This window comes from Scophthalmus maximus, chromosome 15, assembly GCF_022379125.1.
Source record: "Scophthalmus maximus strain ysfricsl-2021 chromosome 15, ASM2237912v1, whole genome shotgun sequence".
Classification (NCBI taxonomy): domain Eukaryota; kingdom Metazoa; phylum Chordata; class Actinopteri; order Pleuronectiformes; family Scophthalmidae; genus Scophthalmus; species Scophthalmus maximus.
The window spans coordinates 15079789-15104741 of NC_061529.1; the positions used below are offsets into that span (position 1 = coordinate 15079789).

General features: G+C 42.5%; 1 protein-coding gene and 1 long non-coding RNA gene across 2 annotated transcripts in view; one reads left to right on the forward strand and one right to left on the reverse strand.

Annotated features, from left to right (window-relative positions):
* Positions 1–434: 434 nt before the first annotated feature.
* On the reverse strand, positions 435–23627 carry kiz (kizuna centrosomal protein). Its single transcript, XM_035610722.2, is given in 16 exon segments — positions 435–735; positions 1683–1729; positions 8561–8630; positions 9421–9531; positions 10866–10928; positions 11395–11551; positions 13592–13742; positions 14740–14904; positions 15614–15733; positions 18535–18769; positions 18889–19504; positions 20845–20913; positions 22198–22360; positions 22909–22971; positions 23457–23570; positions 23572–23627. Coding segments are annotated over 16 exon segments (2289 nt in total). The 5' UTR covers positions 23613–23627; the 3' UTR covers positions 435–631.
* LOC118286345 overlaps positions 23062–24953 on the forward strand; it is a 46136-nt gene continuing 44244 nt past the window's right edge. The window contains exons 1-2 of the long non-coding RNA XR_004785370.2: positions 23062–23704; positions 24801–24904. This is a non-coding gene — a long non-coding RNA (uncharacterized LOC118286345). The remainder of the gene's footprint in view (positions 23705–24800; positions 24905–24953) is intronic.

The window sequence follows — 24953 nt, forward strand, 5'->3', positions numbered from 1 at the left end:
TTCTGCCACTCGTGACTCATTTGCACAACAATGCAGAGGAATTTAGAGGTATAGCTTTGTGTTTCTTAAACATTGGCACGAGTATTAAAGAAGCAGCCGTGAAAATATGTGCACAGCGTTTTATCGTAAGGGACTACATATTCCGAGTTTGTTGGTGGTGCAACACTTTGTGCCCTGGGAGATGGGGCTCTTCAGCAGGTTCACAGGTCGCACAGCAGCGTGCAGAGTGGCCATTGTGCTTTGTCGTTTCACAGGTGACTCACATCACTACACTCGAGCATGCTGGAGTTAGAGCACTCGGAGATGCTTGCGGCATTCGAAATGCATGATTTTCTGCCTAGTGCAAACAAATCGCTTTAAAAGATCAGTTTAATCTATTTCGAGCTGTTATTATGAGCCGGGAGAGTTGTTCAGATAAAGAGACTGAAGCAGGGTTAACATCAGAGTGTTGGAAATCTCTTCACATACTTTACCCACCGTGAGAGCCGTCAACTTTATTATTTGTTTTTACGATACAGTGTGCATATGATTTACAATGCGGACCGCTAAAATGATGGTCAGGGGGTGAATTACTGTGAGCCAAACTGCCTGGAATTTTGTAGTGCATTTAAAAAAATATCTCCGGCGAATATCAGTCGTAGAAGTCGTCAATGTCACCGTTGTTTGTGTTGAAAGGTTGAGGACGTAAGGCTGCTTCAATCTCCGAGTTGCTGTCGTCCGATTCGCCCCAGATCCCTACACAAAACGGGAAACGGAAAGAAAACAGTAAAATGCAGTGGAACACTTTACTTCTTTGACATAATTCCTTTATATAGCCAATTTTACACTCTTTTTATTGGCGTTCCAGGGTTTGAAGACACTAAGGCCATCACAATGAAATAGTCTACCTTTTATACACTCTTATATCAATGAAGTGAATCTTTTGTGATCTGATCACTGCTGAAAAAACTAAATGCATTGTGTCGTTGTGGCACCTAGAAGTACATACATCGGGTTCCACTTGCTCAAGCCCCATTCATAGATCTGTATTATTCATTTTCTTTTCTATGAGCAGCAGCTCAGGTCTAAAGAAATGTTATATACTGTATTTTCCTTTTCATGCAGAGTGTACTGTAGCTAAAGTTGTTCCTAAGAGGAACTGAGAGGAATCCAGATAGCAGCTATCAGCCGATAACAATAGTCAGATTGATTTTGACAACCTGCATTTATCTGGATACAAAAAAATAATAATTTCATTACAAGGGCACTTGCCTGGCTGATCATCATTAGAATCAGCAATGCTCTTTCATGGCATTATGTATACTGTAGCAGTTGATAAATTGCACAAAACATCCTTGGGTTTTTGTTTAAGATTTGATCAGTAATGTTAGAACAGATTATTTTTAGTATTTATCAGAGGATTAGGGAGCACTTGCCGACAAAATCAATCTAAGCTTTAAGGATTTGGCTTCAAGGTCATTTTTTTTTCTCCATGTACACAACCTCAAAAGGCATAGCTGTATTTAGGGAAAAAAGAAAGAGAAAACAGCACACATTGGTACACCTCTGAAGTTTAAATTCACAAAAATGTCATACTTGTTAATGCAGGAACCCTCTCTATCGTTCTGTGCAATTAACATTTGATTATTTTTCACTCAGTGTCTTAACACGCAGTTGAAATGACACAATGGCTCTATACTCACCTTTTGACTGTACGGCAGAATGAGCCTTTGAGTTGGTCTTGTCTGTCCTGGAAACACAGAGACAGTTCATAGCCTTGTTAAGTTATGACTGTCTTCGATAAAGAGCCGCCACTTTACAGAAACAAACAAATAAATCGCTAAAAAGGAAAAAAGGCAATGCAGAGATGTTAAACCACAGAAATAAAGCAATAAAATGAAATGAAAGAACATAACAGACTAAGTAATTCAAATGGATAAAAAAAACCAAATGTGAACAAATACGGAAGGGGGGGGGGGCTTTGCTAGCTAAACTCAGACAGTACGGCAGAGGGGGGAACTTCCTTGACTCCTGTTCTAATTGTGCTAAAGGACTTCCACAAGGCCCTCTTTATACAGAAACAGTCCACAGACAGGGTTGCCAGGTTCCCATAGCTCTGGTGATATCGCTATGTAAATGTGTGCCCTCCGAAAAGGCTTTGATCTACCTCAATGCATATGCAATAAGGCCCCCCGTTCCAATTTTAAAGGCCTCCTCTTTAATTTACATCATCACAGAGCCTATTCAAAACGCCACAATATATCCTCATCATCTCCCAGGTTAGCATACATATCCATATGGCTTATTTGTTTGGACCTTCTATATTGTGCTGATGCTTCCCTTGGAAAGAAGAAGAAAAAATGAAAAGATGCACAGTTTCAAGCAGATGAGCTCGAACACAAAAAAACAGTTGTGGGGCGTGTTCCTCCATCCGCATCAATTCCAACCCATGACCTCTCTGATTGTCATCCTCTCAATCACCCCCATCTCCTCATCTCTCCCTCAGCTAAGTCTTGGCACATGTGACTGTACGTTGAGGATAAGGACCAAATTACTCTGGCTGCGTTCCCACTGCCATCTTCTAAACTATATATTGCCGCTTTGCACCACTCAAGGCAGAATGAGAGAGAAAGGAGGTGCACCTCCCATTGCAAACTGTGAGCAGATTGCTCTGTGCTCTAAGCGATATACCATAGAGCCAGTACAGACATTAGAATATAACCTTTATAGTCACATGCTGATAGGACTTCCTACATGACATTTGGAGGATTCTTGCAAGTTTTCAGGCAGAGTACTGAACCATTGGTACTTAAAATGAAGGCTAATCAAAGCAGAGGTTGAATAAGCTTCTTTTTTTTTTAGAGAAAGAAAAAGAAAGCAAAAAACGAGTGACATGCCATGTAGAAAGAGGCTGTTTTTTGCAGAAACAATGTTGTATTTTAGAAAATATCAGAATCAAAACCTTGATAAGGATAATCTGTGTAGCCTTATACAAAGAAAATAATTCAATGATCACGTACTAGTTTTTGCAATTTCGCCATCCATATAACTGCATGTGTAGATGCTAAGTACTGTTTTTTAAAATACCTGTGTGAAATAAAAAATCATGATATAGTGACAGATTTGGGGACAGGCTAAATGGTGGACGCTGAGGGACACATAAATAAAGGGGGGAAGGGGGGGGGGGGTCTACCTGCTATCAACATTCAGCTTTTTAAACTGAGTAGGAGAGAAAGTAAAAAACGCTGAAGCACAACTTAACTGCCGGGACTAGTACATCCATTTACAACTGTTAGGCAGCAGATCTTGACCAGACCCCTGCCGCAGCGAAAAATACAGCAATAATCCATACGATTACTTCCTCTCTCTTTGCCACAATAATAGCTGTTACGGAGAGTAAATTGGGCTTTTTCTTTTCTCGAACTTCCCCCAGGGATGGGAATGGTCCATCAGCTGTTCCACTTCAGCGAGGAACAGAACTGATTTCAAGACGGGGCTATTACCATAGAGAGCCCAGTCTGGATCTGACCCCACCAATCTAGTATTCCGTTTCCATAAACATTATGCCGGTTCATCTTCTGCTGAGTTTTCCCTTAATTGAGGCAATAATCTGAATATGTAAGACTGGGCTGGCCAGTGTTTTTACAAGCTCTGGTAGACAGAGGTGAATGTAATGTGTAAAATGATGCAAATTACAGCTATTGTAACGTTCTCCCTTTTTCCCAAATGCCTCGCCCGTTCTCATTCTCTTGTCTTTGCGATTGTTTCATATTGTTGTTTATTTCCTGCTTTAACAGGGTTTTTTCTGTGTGTTTGCTGCACAGCTGACTCTACAGCAACCTTTAAAACGATATGAGGTTTATACACATTACACAACTGGAGAGTAAAATATAATACAATATGTTTATTTAATGAAGCTCCTCAGTTGACATATTTTGTAATTATTTCCAATATCAGGTTTTGTTGTTATACGTTTTCAATCTGGTTGAAGATGCACATTGAGAAAGTGAATGAAAAATATTGAATCTAGGACAAACATATGACAACATATCTCAGACACATAACACAGTACGCACAAAAGGATGAAAATGGTAAAAGTCCTTTTATGACTTTTAGAGTCGGCGTAGCATGTTTCATTTTTTCCTATGAATCGAATTTGCAACACTTTACGTTGCTTTACCAAGAGCTGCATCTTGAGATCATCTCCACTGCTCTGTTCCATCACCAACGTGTGACATAACAAAGTGTGGTCAGATGAGATGGCTGTATTTAACTGTGGCAAAAGAAAACCGGTATAGCTGGAACAACTTGCTGCATAAAATATGTTCTTGTACTACAGATAAACAAATAGTTATTTAGAAAAATCACACATCTGAGCTCTGTTGCATAGTTCATAAGACTGTGTCCAGTGTTGTAGTTAGGTATTGTCAAAAATATCCAATAGCACATAATAGAATAGAAAATAAATCATTGTTGTCTTAAACTGCAATGTAAAGAGGTTAAAGTATTGACCAATGTAAGATCAATTTATGTTTCTGTGGGTCACTGGAGACATACTTCACTTTTAATCCTACAGTATAAACACATTAGAGAATGTGAGGGGCGATCAGAGGAAATAATGCTTACCAAGCATTTAATACAGGCTCGCACACGCTGATAGCTGGAAAACTGCTTTTATTTACCCTGGCCTTTTTTAAGCTCCTGCCGCCCACACACACATGCTAATAGCACAATAGCACTTTTGCGCAGCGGCGCTCGTCTAAAGGTAAAGGGAGACCCATCACCTCATCATTCCCATCAACTCCCACACCCATCCCGGCGATGACCCTGCAGCAACATTGTTTAGGCTCTGTTTAGATGTACTCTGCCAGGCCTGAATGGTAGCAGGATATAGCCCTCAGTGGGGGCAAACAGCAAGAGGCAACTGTGAGTGCACTGCGAGTGGGCGCTGTCTAACATGTGAGTGCTCTCTGCTGGCAGCGGCTGAGTACTGCAACTCAGAGGAAGAGGCGCCGGGGCCAATGGTTTCAACACAGGCTGCTCTCCTCCTGACTGGTGGCAGTCTAGAGGAGGCAGCCATGGCAAGGTATGAGTGAAGGACACATCACTCATCTCATGTTATGTTTTTTTTCTTTGACTATCTGGCCTACTTGAGGGCTTGTCCAACACTCAATATCGGAGTATCTGAAGAATGTGGAGAAAATGATATGACCAAAGCAATCCGACAAAGCATCCCCGGAAACATCAAACTAATAAATTACCATATATTTCCAACAATGAACGTTTTATCCCTCTTTTGTCTTTGTTTCAGCCTGCAACAGTTATTTGAGACAAGTGGTGTTGGCATTGTTTTTGCATGTATTGTGAATCCTAACACTGAATTAAATTAACAACATTAGAATGAACCAAAAATAAAGCAAAATGTATGAAAGCCAAATACTTTTTTTTATACAGGGCAATCAGGTGATCTTTCCTGGTTTCAGATAGTCAGTGTTGGACAGTGACCTCCTCTGGTTGGAGCCTCTAAATGCTGCCTTCCTCTACAGTGATGTCTTGTCCAGGTTTTTGATCTTATTCTCTGGTCTTGAAGGAGGAGGTCAACAAATTCAATATCATAGTAAGAAAGCGTAAATACTAATGTAATCGACTGTTTTAAGTGGATATATATTCTCCAAACCAAATAACACAGATCCACTGTTGCCACATGCCTGGTGGTGCAACTACCGCAATCAAAGTATCACACTTCTAAGTATTATATTGTCAGATGAGCTGTTTGTATATGCTTTCCTTGACTCAATGTTAGATTTTCAGGATGGGCCATCCTTCACCCTCCCTCTGTCCATGACTGTTTCTCTGTCTCCCTCTATCTATGTAGCAAGTTTGAGATTGATTTTAGCAATGTTGCTCTATAAATGCAATTTATTATTATTATTATTATTATTATTATTATTATTATCTCCCACTCCCTCTTTCTACGTCCCCCCCCCCAGCTCATGTCCCTCTCACCCCTCCATCCCTCCTCCCAGGGAACTGTCAGAGATCCACAACATCGCCTCCCAATGTGAGAGAGGGAGAGAGAGAAGGAGGGGGGAGAGAGTGGGAGAGAGCTTCTGATTTTGACACTGAGTGATTTGAGGTCGAATGCTTGAGCACATCCTGTTGTCCAAGGCAAAGCTGTAAACCACTAATTGTTGAGTCAAGGTTTTTGTCAAGCAGGCACTAGGCACAACAATCACCGCACCGGCTGACGGCTCGATGATTTTGCTGTGTGTGTGTGTGTGTGTGTGTGTTGTTGTTGCATATGTGTTCAAGCATTTTTTTTAGGATCAAAAACAGGGGGGCAAAGAAAACGGTATTAGAAAAACCCCAAAATAAAAATAAGAAAGGAGTGGCATCTGAAATGCCTACAGTAGAAAGGAGCACAATGATGCTTTGCACGAGAGGAAGCAGTGGCATGCACTCGCATACAAAGGGGAACAAGTGGTCTTTACATGGAGTGCAGCTGCTTATTAAGACTCACTCCTTCGTGCATTATTCCTTTCATCCCCACTCAACCACAAAGTGATTTTGCTTTGCCACTCACAAAGACAGCAAAAGATTTCTAATGGACAAATCCTTAATAAATGTTGCAGATCAGTCGCTTCCCCGCGACTTATAATACAATAAACAGCAGATTTCTATGAAAGTATCTGACTGAAAAACACTGTGTGGGAAGGAGCAAGGAAGAGAGTGAGGGAGAGGGGGAGGGGAGAAAAAAAAAAAGAATATGAAAGACCTCAATTCTCTCCAACGCCATAATAGTGAAATGAGCACATATAAATGTGTTAAGAGTATCTCTTTGCATCTTGTATAGACTGCATGTATTTAATCTGTAAAGCTTATTAAGGCCCTAGTCATTGCTATGCAAAGCAGCACCCAGTGCTTTTCTCTCGCTTTTCAGCCGAGTGCAGTGTTTAGCCAATAGGACTGGCCCCCCGCCTCTCATTCTGCATTCATAACATGCAACATTTGCACAATGTATCTCTCAAAGGCCCTGAATAGAAGGCCTTAATACTCATGTAAACAACTGCAAACCAATTACTTAATGAATCGGGCCCACACATAATGAGGAGCCTCACAAAGGGCTATAAATGCATTTTTTTGTACCAAAGCCTTTGCTTTAAACTACAATCCCTCTGCTGTAGTCCAGGCTTAACTGGGAAATCATAATTATTGTCTAAGACAACAGAGGGAAAGCCATTTTTGTATTTTGAGTCCAGTTCTGTCCTCCTTTTGATATCACTCATCAGCTCGCTGACAAAATAAAGCAAATAATTAACAAGTTTGTTTTTCTTGGAAGACTGGGAAGGGGGGGGGGGGGGGGGCGCAGAGGAAGAGCACGCTGCCAGTGTTATGCTTCTTCATGCAGGGCTTCCAGACCACTAGTGGTGGCAATAAAGCTCAAGAAGTAACTGGTGGTAAGTGGAATGCTTAAATCTAAGAGACAGAAATCCGTTGGATGACCAAAGTGAGGATGAGGGTCGCGGTGGCAAGCAGCTCTTCACGCCGCCTCCTTTCAAACTTTGGTGGCATTAGCGCGTCAGCCATGCATAACTAGCCATTTGTTATATTTTTTTCTTCTGTACACAACTTGTGTCTCATCACTGCTCACAGCATTCTGTTTCTGTCTAATTTTTTTCTTTGCAAATTTCGTTTAATTACATATATTGCGGTCTTCCTGTGCACATTAATGACGGGGAGGCAGGCACCATCTGAGAGGGTCTGGGCCCCGAAATTGGCTCATGTTTATTAAAGAGCGTGGTCAGTGGGGCTGGCAGTGGCAGACATCAGCAGCCATGAGGACCACAATGGCGCCAGCCCATTAGGCCCTTCCCTGGGCTAATAGGCAGACTGGGAGTGCCTGCTTGCCAGGCCAGGGAGATACAGACTTGAGCCCTTGTGTCAGCGTGGTGCCCAGTAATCACATGAAATCAGAGAAGATTATTCCTCATAACGTTTACCCAGCCATTACCACAGCCCAAATGGGTTCGCCGTGAAGAGGCGCTCTGAGGACCCGACATGCAATTGCAGATTTGATGAAGTCGTGTTGATATTCAAATGTAACTGTGACAGTGTTAGCTTCCGCCAAGCTATTTATCATTAGATGTTCTTTTCCAACCCACTTAGTGGTCTGATTTGAGCGGCCCAAATGTGTTTCAAGGGTGAAAAATCAAAAGACATTTGTCCTTGTCAACACTCGAGGCCCCTTCTTCCAAAACAGTTGGTCCCCGATTCTCTTCTTGACATGATCTGTTTGCATTCTGACAATAAGGCTCCAGACAGTGAGATTATGACTGCAATTTATTTTTTGTGGTGGCTGTTTTGCTTTTGATTTCCAAAACCTGGCTAAACCCAGGAAACCGGTGAGTGAGAGGGGCTTTAGGGGCCTTTTGTCTTTGTAAGCGAGTTAATGGGTGGCGCCCAATTGATCTTATGGAAATGAACAGGGAATTATGAGAGCAGCCATGCAAATGTACATCAACCACTTTGGTGTCTGGTGGCCCATTTCCTGTGGCCCGTTGAATAATCACAATGTTCTTACCGGGGGTAAGGGTCTTGATGTGAGGAGCGTTTGGCCCTCCCAAGGTCCTCTTCATGCCCGTGATTTATTCCTTAAAAGAGTAAACAGGGGCAGATAAAACCATTTGGTTTGGACATCTCATCACAAGCTGATTAACTATGCATATTTCTATATAGGCTTCTGGTTATGCTTGTGGAGGAGTGGTGTTTGGGCCTCTTGTCAGGCACACACGGTAATGGGCGAAGACTGATATATTTATATTTGCACTTGCATAATATTTGCTTTAAAATCCACTCTGAACAAGGAAATGCCACCCCAAATTCCACTAACAAACTAAAGCCTTTTTGGTTTCTGAGATGTTGAGAATTTAGGGACCTGAAATGAGGTTGTGTGTGGAGCTGCAACAATGAATCTCTCAGTAATCGACTACTATATTAATCTGCAAATATTTTGATAATCGATTAATCTGTTTAAGATGTTTTCAATTCTCTCATTTCAGCTTATTAATTTTAATATTTGCTGGTTTCTTTGGTCCTATATGACAGGAAAGTAAACTGAATATCTTTGGTTTGTGGACAAACCAAACATTGTATTGGGATTTGGGAAACACAGTCAACCTTTTTCACCATTTTATGACATTTCATGGACCAAACCAACTAAATGGGAAAACAATGTACAGATTAATCAATAATGAAAATAACTGTTGTGAGCCAAACATTTCCTGAGAAAAGGTTGGGCTTTGAAAGTCGTTTGGAGTACAGCATGTCTATGTAAACAACGTATGTGGTTTTTCTTCGTTGTGAGAACATATGCCAGTGTTGACCAATGGTTAGGCTCCGATTCCTCGCTACTTGCCAGGTAGAGTGGATCGCATCTCTTACCTGAGAGGCCATCCTCCTCCTCCTCCTCTTCCTCCTCCTCCTCCTCCTCTTCAGAGCTCTGCAGCCTTTGCTGCATGGCTGATTGTTTAAGTAACTGATATGCTTTTGTCTCTGTTCAAGGACACACACACACAAAGACACACACAAACACAGACACACACACACGTGCAAAATCACGGTCAAATATTTGCTTAAAAGCCAGGTTTCCAACTTTCAGAGGTTTCTGTGTTTGTTGAGACAACACGCCTCAGTAGCTGAGTCTTTTGGTCTCACTGCTGTCCAGAGGTGGGTTAAAAACACTGTGCTCAATCAGCTAAGCTGTTGATTCAAGCCTACAGTATGGAGCAACAGTTTCCATGAGACGGCAATCAGCGTCTCACATTATCTCAGCATCCCCCGAGCAGGAAGGCAATGATTGATTTTCTGTTTTAAAAAACAATCATAATTACTTTCTGGCACACTAAAAGTAGGTAACATATTTGAGAGGAGCACAGAGACTGCACTGCCAAAATTCAGCAGAGCCGAAGTACATAATAAATGGGCTGTTATCTCAATGATGTGGCCAGAACACACAGAGCAAATCATCAAGAAAGAGCATCATGTCCTGACATTTTTTTACTCTGTGAGAATAAAAGGAAAATACTATTTTTAATGATTCTCTAAAACCGTATGACATTTACAGTGCATGACAATCTCCAGTGTTATTCTACCCACAGCACTTTACATAGCCCCAGCTTTTACAAGAACAACCACCAGGTCTACAGACAATCATGTCTCGGCAATTACTATCAGTTCCAAGGTCATGGTATTTGATTGTGACATTGATGTCACTCAGCACAGCAAAACCCTTTTCTCGCTAAATCTTTAGTCATGTTTTTTTTTTTCAGCTGGTTATGGCTCTTTTGATTAAGTGTAGCGATTGGAAACTGGACTCATTTCGCTGGCTGTGCACCTTAGGGATGCAGACACCAAACACCCAGTAGGAAACCTGACAGCCAAGGGTAATATAGGATTGCTTTACATTTCAGAGATGCAGCTGAGGGATGGGCACACCAACTGCTTCCAGGATGCCTTCACATCTAGTATTTTTTCAAGTCCAGCCTTGGTGGAGCATTGTTTAGAAGATAATGAGAGGCGATGACAGATCTCTTGCGCTTCCCACCCTGGCGTCCTGACAATTAAAGCAGTGGCATTATGCCGGGGCCTGTGAATTATCAATTTTGTCAGAATGCCTCAGACCAGGCTGAAAACGCGGCTAGTGTTTTCTCGGAGATAATTAGAGAGAACTAGCACTGCTCTTCAGGTGGGACTTTGACCCTGGATTCACCTTGATCATCCTGCCTCAGCCATTGCTTAAAAGAGCCCATTATTCACAGCAGTGGGAAGAAAACAAACCACAACATAAGGACAGTGTGAATGCTGGGGCACCAGCGATGCCTTTTTACCTCTAATAGGAACACTTTCCACAGGGCTTTCGTCCTGGCTGTCCTCTTCAGCACTTTGTAGTTCTGTAAGAAAGGGAAGCACATAGTGAGAAGCAGTAGCAGGGAGGAAGGGAGTCTGGGGAGAGAAATGGGAATGGGGGGTCTTTCTTTAGCTCTGAATAGAAGGCCGTATGAAAACTGGCCTGTGAGAGATTCATAAAAAAGCTCTAGGGTGAAATTGATTTCTTTTATAAAAGGGAAGTTTTAGTTCTCTGCAGAGGTGGTGCCTAAAAAATAGCAGTATTCTACATTTGTTCTCATAAATGGCCTTGTTACATATTATTGTGCAAAGAAAGACTTAACTCAGCGTGGAACGTTTGAGGGAATCTACTGGCAACTGTAAGGAAACTAAACCACTTTCTGAAGGAGCGCTTTTAAAATGCAACCAATTCTCCATAACTAATTTAACCGAAACCCCATCATTCAAATATTGTATATAATAACAATTTGAACTTTTTCTTTTGTATCCATAATTACAATCTCTGGTTACCTTGAATCTGTCGCTGTTGTACTGGCCTTGCCGGCTTCACATCGCTGTCAGCTGGGAGAGGGGGAGAATCACGTGAAGAAGACAAGTCACTCTCGTCCTCTGCTGAGGGGCACTCCTCACTGGACCGGGACAGAAGTGTCCTCAGCAGCACTTTGGCCTGCAAGCAGCACAAATTAAAAACACATTCTTAATTGTTCCCATTTTGTGAAGGAAGTGTCAAATTGAACTCTTGCCGATTAGCCAAGTCATTTACTTGGTGGCGGCTGCTCGCACAGAGGTGCAGCTCTAGTGTGTGTTCAAACGCCAAGAGAAAATAACTTCAAGTTCTCTCACTCGTTTAGCTAAAAAAAAGATAATTTCGCACACTTTTGCTCCCGCTCTCCCTCTCACTCTCACTCACACCCCCCCTCCCCCCACTCTCCCTCTCTTCTCATCCATGAGATTAGAGAAGCGCCTAAAGAATGCAATCACCCTGGTGTTAATGTGCAACACGTTCCAGATATCTCCCCTCTTGGCTGAAAGGATTGAGACAAACTGCTCTCTTCCTCCCTCTCCAGCTCATTTTCATCTCTGGGGAGATGAGGATACACAATTAAGAGGAGCTGTTCCGGGAGATGAGGAGCAGGGAGATGCCGCACACCGATTTTCTTTTCTCTCTCCTTTTTCCCTCCCCCCCACATATCAAATCGTGCGATCATCATCTCTCTCCTTTGTGATCAAAGACTGCCTCTCAGCCTCAGATGGCCATTTGCAACTTTTAATGAGCACTAATGTGGAGCGGATGATCAGGAGGATTTTGACAGTGACAAACTTTAAGTACATTGTAAGTTGTTATCAGTGGGTCGCAGCGTAGATTGACAATGTACATGCTTTCATTTTCTGAGAGGGGAATAGATGCAAACACGTGCCAATCTGAGCTCGCCCATTGATATTTGATGCTGCAGCACAGTGAGATCTATCTTGATTCCTTGTCGCCGATATCCCTCTTTGTTCTTTTTTTAGATTTAGTCAAATGTACCGTGAGTTGAGGGCTCTCGCGGACCCACTGCATTTTAAATATCAATGAATGCAACTGTTAGCACTTGAATATTCAAAGGGCCCCTTTGAGTGTGTGCATGCGAGCTGCATGCTCCCATTTGTCAGAGTAGCCGGGCTGTGTGGCAAGACGTGAATGGAAATTTCTGTTTTCTCTTGTGTGTGGAGAGTAAGCTGCTGTGTGAGAGGGCCGGGAGGAGAGAGAGAGAAATAAAGTGGTAGATGGTGAAATAGAGGGAAGGAGGAAGAAATAGATGGAGTAGATAGTGAGAGAGAGAGAGAGAAAGATTTTCAATCAGGCTTTTCCTGATGCACTTGGACACAATGATGTAGATGGCAGTACCTCTCCTCCTTTTGTCAGTTCATATTTTCAAGAGGCTCTACGGTCTCCCTCTTTGCCTCTCTCATTGCTTTGGAGACACTGGAGCAAGATCTCAAAGCCACAAGAAGCTTCATAAGATGAGTCCACAAAGATTAATAAGACAAAACATAGTGTATTCCTGCACATAGAGTTGTACATTTCCTGACAAATGGGATTCCTCACAAATCTCTTGACAGCATCTTTGGGTTCTAAGTGTAAATTGTCAACGTAGTGTCTTTCTTTGATTAATTAAAAATGATCTGCACAAGGTCAATGAGTGGGAAATTTAAAATAATCCCGTCTGTTGTGGAGACGTTCCAAACGGTTCCCCCATTCAATGGGATCCAGCTGATGGTTATACTTTTGGCTAATAGCAAATTAAAAGCAAGTGTTTCTCAGATGAATTCACCACATGGGATGAAAGACGCCAAGCGGAGGCTGTGATTTGCGATTAGCGCATGGGTCAGGATCTCCCTTCTGTCTAGGTCAACGTGTGAAGCAATCTGATGAGTAGGCAGCCGGGGCTTGGTTTCAAACACCAGACACAAAGAGGGCACTCAGTACCAACTAAAGCTCCCTTTAAAAAACATGCAAAGAAACGACAAAAGAAAGAAAAACACAAGCCTTTTTGGAAAGAAGAAAAAAAGAAGAAGACATTTCTCTCCAGTAGTGTGTTGATGCCGGCTTCCTTTGGGGACTGGGTGTCTGTCTTTGGAAGTGTGTGACCTCCTATTTGTGTGAGTGTGTGAGTGTGTGTGTGTGTTTGTGTTTAGAGGCTGTGTTATGTGCCTCCAACGCTACCTGGTGGCTGTAGGAGGCATGGCACTCCAGCAGCAGCGGCGTGAACAGCTGGACCAAGCGTTCAGTGTTGAGGACACGGCACTCCTTGAGCAGAAGGGCGTGCTTGAACCAGCGATCCCACAGCCGAGCAGCATCAGGAGGGAGGCTGGCGCTGTGGCGAGGGGCGGGGGTGGGATTTGTGGGAGAGAAAGAGGAGGCTTTCTTATTGAACACACAGTAGGACATCTGAAAATAAGTCCTAATTATATCCAGTGAAAAAGTTTAATAGGATATATTTTAGTACATTTTCTCCCCATTTCCAAAAGACTGCTTTCGGTGCCAACTTGAAACACTTAAATGGTATGGATGGATCAGGGAATTCCAGTTAACGCTGAATGAAGGGAGACTGCAATATAAAGGCATCTTCTAGTTGAAAACTCAATAAAAGGTCAAAGAGCCAATAGGCATCTCCGCAGGAAAGAGACGGACACTGTTGGATGTGTTTCTCTGGGCTGAGTATATAGGAGGAAAGGTCTCATTGAAATCAATAGAGTAGTGAAGCAGAGCATGAATTTGGCTTAGAGTACAACTACTCATTATCCAAAGGACTGGGAGTCACAGATAGGGCATTTTAATTTACTCATGACATTCACCCATGCAGTGTTACTGCACGGGGTGACACCAAAGATGACCTTTACATCTGTGGACAAGGGAGACTGTATCGAATGGAAGCGTGCAATATCTCGGCGGCTGTTGAACTGCGTGCCCCCACCCCCACTGGCTGGTCATAAAAGGGAAGAAGAAGAAAAAGTAACAAATGCACAGGCGGCTCTCCACTCTCCACTCTCTGAAAAGTGGAATTCACCTTTACTGTACAATGGTTCACTTTCTTTATGGAGGAGAAAGGGCTATTGAACTCTGTAGTATTAAGAGCATTGTTTTTTTTGGTGCTCTGCATTATACTATAATACACACTACAATACAAAATGCAACAATACATTACAAGCTATATTTTACCATATATATTTACATAATGCTAATGAATTACATAAAAAAACAGTACATAACTAGTGCACCTATATTGGATGATCAAACCTTATAATATGATACTTTTCACATTCCAAACATCCCAAGACACTTATACACAAAGAAAAAACCCAGAGCCTTACCTTATTCCCTCAGGATCAGGGTTGGACTGGTGAGACCTCACTAGATCCTGTGGTAGGAGGCAGCCTTTCGCTGTGCTCCATGACAACCTCCGAAGCTCGTGAAGGACGAGCGCCCCACATGCTCCAAGGTCCTCGCCATTCAAGCCCGCTCCGCGGTTACAAAGGCTGCCCAAAATGTACAGAGAGTGTGTACAATGTACAGAATGTCAGCTATTGCCATCGAGTGGTCAGCTCAGCCAACAGGTCAGGAGTACATGGGAGTACATCTCGTAGCTGCTAGCACTTCACAACCACACACACACACAGTACAATCATAAACACCCGTGACCTTACACACTTGCTTACATAATATCACGGCGAAACCAAACATTAAAACTGAGAGTCATGACAAAAGGCAGCCACTCGCTTTACTATTGAATATGTTGTTGCCATAATTTAAAACACTCACATTTGTGTCAGTATATGCTGGGTTTAAAAGAGTACGAATGTTTTCCCTTGTGAGACATTTATCCGCACTTTACAACAAGAACTCCAATTATGGTGAATTAATCACGCTAAGAAATATGAATAGGCTTATGAAAAATAAGCCCGGTCTAATGAAACAAATTCTCCATCCTCAATCTCCCCAATAACAATTCAACAGGGCGGTTACTGCAACAACCACGTGTGTTTGAAAACCCCTCGGAATTAAAGACGTGTGCATGTCAGTGATGACACTCTAAATCTAAAGTGAGAGCCCTCGGCAGAAGGATAATATGTTTTCCTCATCTGCACAAAACTGCACCATGGCGATTAAATAAGTACACACGGCGTTTTAATATTGACAGGGAGAGATGACATTTGTAAAGTCTGAAGACAGACGGCGAGGGTATACCCGATGAGTCTATTGAGTTGTCCTCCATCAATTGAAGAATCCCCATACACACGTGTCCATTCACCGTGGAGTCGTCCTTCGATGCCGTCTAGCAGATGAAAGAGTCCTTTGTGGGAGAGGCTAGAAAGAAAAACATTACCCATTAATGTGGGCAAAGGGAATAAAAAGGGAGGAGGTCATGTGATCGATAGGCCCATTAATTGTAAAAAAAAATAAAAAAAAAAAAAATATTGTAATACAATTTTTTTAAGGCAATTTCCTTGACACACACAAGGGCTGCTGGAGGAGGAATTTGATCGTTAAAATTCTAGTCCCACCCTACAGGACCTCAGCAGAGCTCGACTGCTGATGCTGAAACATGTAATGACAGGTTGTACGAGAAAGCTTGTGAAACTTGCCACTCAAAATGAGAGCTTGTAGGAATTAGCTGGAGAAAAAAAACTCAGAAAAGTTGGGCAAAAATAAACCTTGTTATAAATATGAAATTCTATTACCAAAAAAAAGAAAAATCATAAACACTTTTCTTTCTAACATTACCACTAACACAATTGGGGGGGGGGGGTGGGCTCTAGATTTCTTTTTGCTGAGCGATTTACACATTAATGTGGTTCTGTGAGGCTGCAAAATGAGAAATGGATGTCTAATGCATGTGGATATTGGGAATCCATCTCTTCCATGAGCATTAAGCTCTGGGTGGCCCTCATTGAATTCTCCCAGAAACCCCCGAAGCCGAGAGATCCTGAGCCCCCCTACATAAAAGGGGCCAAAAAAGAATTTATGACAATCTGTAATGGGCTTCTGGGTGAAGGGTCAGCAAACAATTGCTCCCTTTTTTTTGCAGGTTGTTTCCTGGTAACATCCTGATTAAGCTAGCAGCTTGAATTATATCCATGACATTCTGTAGTGTGCCATTCGTCTGTGCTAAGTCCTCTTCAGTGTGGCTGAAGTAGCATAGGCAAAAGCTGTCTTTTTTTTTTCTCCCTCTCCCCTATCGTCAGCGTGGGCCTTGAAATAGTCATCTTTCTCTTTCCACTTTATTTGTCAACGCTCTTCAAAATGAGACCTTTAGAGAGGGAGAAAAGTGAATTAGTTGTGTTTTTCTGCAAATCTCTCCCCCTCTCCCATTGTATTGTTGCCAGCTTTCATGTCAAGGTCTCCACCTCACTTTGGATGCTGCTGTTGTCCGCGTGTCAACATCATCAGGAGCGTATTGTTAGGTCGGAGGAAGAGGTCAGCCTCTGCGGCGCTATTGCTCTCCAGCGTACAGTACCGACTCGGGGGTGATTTACCACGCGGAATGGCCTCGCTGTTGAGCGACTGGTGTCAGGGGAATCTCGCCGTGCTGGCAAAGACAGTAAATATAGCGCACAAAGGGATGGAAAAATGGTATTACCAGCCGTCTGGGCGCAGCTATTTCAAGATCTGCATAGGATTTTTTTTAAGAAACCAACTTTAATATGCGAGACATGCTGTCCCTAATCTAGCAAAAACCCTCATGCGGTTCAGGGACGACACATTTAAGAGCAGGACACAGTGAGGCCATTATGATGCTCCTCGAAGAAGAAACCTGAAGGATATGTCAGTCGCATACTCTCACCCACCCCGGCCATGCTGGAGGAGAAATATAATGGGATAATCTAATGAATTGCCGGGACTTATTTTTTCCTGACTGTGAGCTGAATGGAGGGAGCGATACAAACTCTAACCTTAAGAGAGAGAGAGAGAGGCAGAGAGGACGGCAGAGAAAGAGAGGGAGAGGAGAGAGACTGGATGCTTTAGGAACGTTAAATCAAAGCCTCTGGTTCTCTCCTCATACACAGAAACCCTCTGTGTTAAGAACGAGAGCTGCAGCCCCCACCGTCGTTCCCCCGGCACAGGCCAACGGCAGTTCTTCTTGAGGTCAGACATATAAACAGCACAGTCGACCGCACAGTCAAGCACAAACCAACATGCCACACTCTCAGCGAGAAAATAAAATCCTCATATTGATTTTGATACATATAGAGACTAGAGGCTAGAATTTGACACTAAATAATGGTCTGAGAAGTTCTTTGTATTTGTGTTTACAGAAAATAATGTGTTTGTGTTGAATAACATTGTTGTGACCATGTTGTGTCTCTGTACTTATATAACAGTTAACAGTTAAATAACTGAAAGAAAAAAATTCAACATTGGGGCTGTCCCTGAGAACGTGTTTAAAACAAAGGAAGAAAAATATACAAAAAATAATGTTTTCTTCTACTTTTCTCAAGAGCATAAGAGGGCCTGGTCATAGAATACTGTATATTGTTGGGAAACTGCAGAAGCTCTGGGGGCGAACATTCACATGGGATTTTCTGTGGCTCTAACCCCATCCAAAATGATCCTTCAACTCAGAGGCCATCATCACGCTAAGGATTTGTGGCTGTAAGTGCTGTCCACATGCCCACCCTCCAGAACACTCTATGGTGCCACAAATTTCCTCCTCCACTGGGGACTTCCTGAGGTCTCTCAAGCAGAAAATTGCTCTGTTACAGCATTATCTTGGATTATGGCAATATTGTTGGTGACAGGTCCTGAGCTCTTCCCTATAAGATGCATCACTGCCGCCACCACCACCGCAGCTGCCGCTGAGCCGCGGAGAGCACGGTGGCATGGACCGTGACTCCCACAATCCTCTCTGTCAGCCTCAGATGTGATGGTGGCAAAGGAGGGCTGTGCCGTGTCTTCACCCTGCTCCTATCATTAACAGCCCTCTGTGGTTCAGCGTGGCCGTGCAGAACATGCTCCTTTCTCGGCTTGCTTAGCTTTAAATCTTGGAGGGAAAAAAACTGACTGTTTTGTGGACATTTTTAACAAGACTGTGTGCCGTGAAACAATAAAAATGTCTCTCTCAATTGGAGAAAATTTAAGACAGCACATGAGTTATATATACAATATACCTTTCCACGGTTGCTGCTGGAGATGTGTTTTTGGACCCATCAGAGTGCAGGGATGATTCTGGACTGTGTCGACTGTGATCACCGTTCCCTCCGGAAGTGGCATTCCTCTCAGATTCCACATCCTCCAGTAAATCCTCTTCCAGCTCAGATTGTGTAAGGGAAATGGACAGGTCACTGGCACTGCTCTCTGACAACTGCGCGTCGGAACTCGGTGCGTTGACACTTTCCCAACTACCTGAATGCAAAAACGGCGCAAAATATCATTGGGATTTATTTTCAATTATTTAAGAGGACAAAATAAAATGCTTTCAACTGTGGATCTAACTGAAGAAAATAAAAAATCTGGTGTCAAACCTGGTGTATCTTGAGCTTCTCTTCCAAAAGTAGTTTCAGGCACCAAATGGCTGTGACCTCTCTCCCCAGCCTCCATTATGGGTGGCTGATGAGCCATCTCTTGGGAGTCCGTGCGTTCTGCGGGGGAATCCTTCGCCCTCGTGGGTCCTCTGCCGCTCGGAGGCGGGTTCTCTTCCGGCCCTGTCGAGGTCACCAGAGGTGACAGTTCCTGTTCATCATCACTTCTGAAAGGCACACTGCCAGATGCGCCTGTGAAGGCGCAAACAGATGGGAGCACCGCCATCATTCTTTCATGTTTGTCAGTGAAATTACAGGCGTCAGGGGAATCGTTTGAGCCCGAAATGTCATCTGATAGATTTGCTCGGTTGCGGGTGGCATCCTCTCTGCCAACTCGGAACTCCTTCAAACGGCCACTTGGTAGATGTTCGAGGGAGTGCACGCCGTGATTGGGTGAACGATGCAATGCTTGGTGTGAGAGTACACTTGTGGTGCCAGCTTCAGCGTCAGATGTTCTGGAGGTCTGGTGATCCATAAAAATCACTGTTGGTGACTGTGTAAATGTCTTTGCCGGTTGAAAGAGGGAGCTATCCCGGTGCTTAATTTGCACCGCTTTGATCTGAAAATGTGAAGAAAAAATGTGAACAAAAATATTAATTTCTGGCAACTAATCTCTCCATCAGACAGTAAAAATTATATTTTTCTAGACGTGAATAAAATTCCACTTTTTTCTGAAGTTACTTACTCTGGTTAAACGAGTCTGTTTAGAAATTCAACTCAAGTATATTAACTTACCACTGTACAATTGTGAATAAGTGTATCTTACATGGGCCAAGGTCAGAATTATTTTTCAAAACCTATTTCAGAGGAATGTCTTCGGATCAATGTTTTAACTTTTAATCTTATTAGGAATCCTTTAGACAAGTTTTGATTCATGTCTGCAATGTCACCAAGGGGAGGGTGGGAGGGGAGCAAAAAAGCCTCCCTCCAAACATAATAACAAAAAGCATGGCTTCTGTTTCTTTTCTGATAAGCGTCTTAAATACCAAACAGTTAGCTGCTTAATAACATTCACTGTAAACCATGCAGCCTGCCCAGCAGATCCACAAAGTAGGTAAAAAAAAAAAAGAGGAAAAGTTAATTTCTTGGCTGAGTGATTCCATCGGTAGCTGCAGGGCAAAGTAGAAAGTGTTTCACTAAAGTAGCAATTGATTCTTCTATCAATCTGCGGCACGCGTGTGCTCTTCCAAGGAATGTATTAAATATGAAAATCATATCCCGTTATCATCTGTCTCCAGCTTTCAGCCCGGTAAGCTTCCCTTAATGAATGCTGCAGCCTGAGGGACATGCACACTGCAAGCCAATGGCTTGTATGCATAATGGAGTGACGGTACCATTTTGCTCATTACAATATCGACAGGCTGAGGGGGGTTTTGCACACAGTTACAAGTGACTGCTCTAGACAGCATGCTCCAAGTTATTATGAGATGTCTTAGACATTTCATCTAAAAGGGCTTTAACTGCTTTAAGTGAAGGGAGAAAGCAGCTATGGGCTTGAACTACATTGCTTGTACGGATGCACCAGCAAGGATTAGACACCTGTGCTATTACAGATACAAAATCTAAATGTAGACTCCACTACAGACTTAGCAGGCACAATGTCTACTTCCCTTTTGTTATCCTAAACCTGAAAACACAGCTTGATAGAACCAAGCATAAACCTTGTAAACATTTCAAAAGGATCCAACATAAAAAAAAAAAAAACAAGTACCATTTTCCAGCTATTCAAATAAATGTGTAAAAAAACACGCAGTAGAGGTCACATGACACAAAGTAAAAGTTGGGATGTTTAAAATACATGATTGTTTTTTTTTATAATGATGTTACATTCAAACATAAATTTTTACTATTATTACTATACAAGTAGTGTACATTTTATGTTGCACATATTGGTGTTACCTTTGGTGCTTCAAGCTCCATTTTCTTTCGTTCTTCCATAAATTTGGAAATCTTTTTGAAAAATTCATCCTGTTCCAGATGTAAAGACAGAAAGTTAAACAAACAGAACATGGCTGACAGATGAGCTGTTGTGCATATACTGAATTAATCACGTGAATTATCATTGCGGAAAAAATGCTAATCATAATATTTGCGACAGGTAAACTGACACTGCGTGCCAACACTCGGTCAAGTTTGTTACTATGCTGTGACAGTGCCGTTGAACATTATGTGTATGTGGTGTAAATGCAGAGAGTATGACAGCAAAAGTGACATTGTCAAGCATCAGTCAATCACAGCGCGTTTTCCCAAGTGGGTGTCCTCTGTGTAGCTTACCGCCCGGAACATTTTATCTGACTGGGCAGACTGACTTCCTTAATCCCAGTTCCAATTAAAAAAAAACCTAATGGTCTGGTTAAGGGCACTTGGATTAGCTCAAACATGTCGAACGTCTTCTTCAAGACAACAGCAGTTTACAAGAAGCAGACCATCTTCAGAATTTCTGTCACTGAACATTTTGCACTACCAATACTAACAAAGGTTAGATAAAAAATTGCTGTATGAATGAACGCACCTCAGCAGGTGTTTGTGCAACTTCACTTTACTCACTGCCTATTTAAGGATTGGGGATTTTCATAGTACCCAAAAACATCAGAGTTAAACCACAAATAAAACCCACACGGTGACTTTCAAATAAACTCAAGCAAAAGGTAGAGGGACAACTGAAATAACAACAAACATGTAGGACTGAGAGCATCAAGAGGAAATAAACCAACTGCTTGAGGGGAGAGAACGACTAAACCTCTGGAGCACTTCAGAGTCTCTATATTAGGCAATTAACTCAGCGAGTCATAATTATCCAATTTTGTTAATTTGATATTAAGCTGTCAAGCACTGTCGTTGTGTTTTAAGTGTTAATCTGACTGGCTCATTGTTTTCTCCCCCGTTCATTTGCTTGTCGTGATAAATTGCACAGTTTGAGTGTTTACTATTGTCTCATCAAGCAAATGCAGGCAAATATTTCTGCTTTGTTAAAATTGCAGCATTAAGGCAGATGCATGTGAACATGCTTCATTGGTAAATGTACATTTTTTCCCTTGTTTAAGATCCATTTTATTGTCGGTCTGTGAGATTATTGCTCTTGTTCTAAAAGTCACAGTACATTCAGAAACCTTTTGTGTTTTTCTGGAAAAGAAACCAATTTTATCAAGCATGAATAAACGATTATTAAATATGATAAAAATCCAGTCTTAAACTGGATCAACCTCGGTGTGTGTTTTGAGCATAACTGAACAAATGAAATTGTGTGTATACCTTTTGTTGTCGCAGGAGGCCATGGTCAGGTCCATATTCCTTCATGCTAATTTCTATGCACTCCACGTCTCTCTGAAGCTCAAGGTTTCTCATTTTCGCTCGTGCTTCCCTGTTTGAGATTTCCTTGAGATAACTACGCAGTTTGGAACACTTTATCTGTAAGCTGAAGGCAGTGGAGAACTATTATTCAAAAGAAATATTATCTAAAAGGCTTAGTGAAAAAAAAAGAGCTTGACTTTTCACAAGAAAAGGTTAAGCACAATATGTTTTAAATTTAAATCTAATTCTCAGCTCTCGTATCGACTTAAGCTTTGCTGTTTTGACCTGGCATGTTAATATTTATCATTTAATCATTTTGCAATGAAAACAAGACTGTGAGTGTATCTCCAAAGAGGCATTGAACCTGTAACACACTCGAGCACAGCACCGATATCGTTCTTTAATATAATATTTCATATTAATACAAATATGTCTGGACTTGTTTAACTTAAACAAATAAAAATACAACCATCACTCACTACACATATATGCATTGTACAGCATGCATATTGATTACATGGTCTTTTTTGAAAAAGAATGTAGTATCAAATACTGACTTGTACACATATACAGAGGACTTTCTACTTACAGTAAAATCTCAGATATTTAAGTTACCACTTCATGTGAAAGTCAAGGAGTGAGAACAAGCTAAGGTAAACTTCATTCACTTACATTCTTGTATCAGATCTGGAGTAAGTGAACAGTTCCCTCTCTAGCTCCAGCCTCCGTTTCTCCCTGCACACACACACACACACACACACACACACACACACACAGTGTGTGAGGAAAAACTGTCGCCCACACACCACGGTAGCATCTCCGTGGTTTGCTAGGCTAATTGCCGGCTAATTATCAGCAGCATGTTAGCGGTGCGTGTCTATGTGCTCGTTAAGAGCGCGTGCTAACGTTTCCATCCGCTCTGCGCACTAGCAAGAGGCTAGCCTCGCGCTGACGCTGTCACAGTTACGTCCGGTCAGCGTCACGTCCACTCACAAGCAGGGACCACCGCAGCATTGCCGTCGTTAGCCTAAAGAAGCATCCGAGCTAAACGGGCTAAGTGGCTAGTAGCTAGCTAAACGGCGCATCTCCCCGACTTCGCGGGTTAGCTACGAGGCTAGCCTCCTGTCGCCGTGGCAAGCGGCGGCGGGGGAGGCCACAACTCGAGCCCGCGGTCTCCACCGGGCCTGTGCTCGCGTCAACAAAAAGAAAATCCAACTCACCGTTGACGCATGCTTTGCTGAATCGACGCTATCTTTCCATAGTAGCGGTCCTCCTCGCTGCGAGCCGCGCTGGCCATTTTCGCTCGCTTTGGCGCTGCAGCAGCGGCGCCGAGGAGGAGGAGGAGGAAGGCGGCTGGTGTTTACGTTGGTTGCCATGAACACCGCTTCCCAGAAACCCCTGCGGATAAACACAGAGAGCACGTGGTGCGAGCACTGCGCTCCTCGGCGACGCTCTGCTGAAATCAGAGGTGAGTGAAACCGTGCTAACAATTCCCCTCAAAGTTTGGGGGAAGAATCCCCCTAACTACTGACATTGTATCGTATACAAAAAGGAAATGGCACCTAAGCACCAGCACTTGCTGACTGCACTTAATAGCTAATATGATCCTTTCTAAATGTTTCAGTAAACATTGGAGTTCGCCCCAACAAACTCCAATGTTTACTGAAACATTTAGAAAGCATATAAGATATTAGGTGCAGGCCGCATGTACTGGTGCTTAGATGTCATTTTTTTGGTGGGGTTGAACTGATTTTACACAAAATACAAGAAGAGTAAATTAAGCATTAGTGAAATTTGATTCATTTAACTTCACAATTCGAAAAACAATCTAGCATTTGCAGTCAAATAAAGTCACTGTCACGTGACCTGTATAGTCTGACTGGGGTAAATACCAGTCATCAAAAGGCTTTTTTTTTGTCTTTACTTGATAAGCTTCCATCTGAATCAGATACAAATTAATGTCTCGTTTTCTCCAATGGCTTCAGATCTTGTCTTGCATTATCAAAGTTCACCACTGACAGTTCTCATAATGTCATGTTTTGCCTGCAACAGCTCGTCTTTTTTTTTCTTTTTTCTTTTTCAAAGTGACAGTACTACGTATCCTCGGTGGGACTGTGAAATTGGCAGACCCTCCAAATGCACACACTAATCAAGCAATTTCCCCCAATTCCAGTCCCATCAAATTGCTCTTTAGCTGTTGAACCGGGGAGTTTTGTTGTCCTTTTCTAATGCTAATCTACCCTATTCAGTATCTCTCTATGAGGCTATTTGTTGTGAAATAAATCCCCTTGTTTGCCTCCTGCATGTATAATTGATATTTTTGCTGGGGTTTTTTGTTTGTGCCGTGGAGAGCGGAAAGGCGGTACTTTGGAGGTGAGGAAGAAAATGAGACTTGCAACATTGCCGTTCCAGCTGAGTTCAGCTGATGCCAGTGATCAATCTTTGTTGGATGTCATGCCGTGCATTCATGCTTATTCTCAGCAGATTACGGCTCAACAGTATAGAAAACATTCACAACCACTGCTTAACATGCTTGTGTTGCTCTCCCCTATTTTGTGTGGCAGGCAGAAAAACTCATCACACAAGCTTCACTGGTACTGGGACTGCATCAAACGTAACCATACCTCAGTTAAGGTGAAATTCCTGGACTCAAATTGTGTTAATACAGGTCGGTGAGTATGATGTCAGTCACTTTGCATGGGCACAAGCATAGCAAA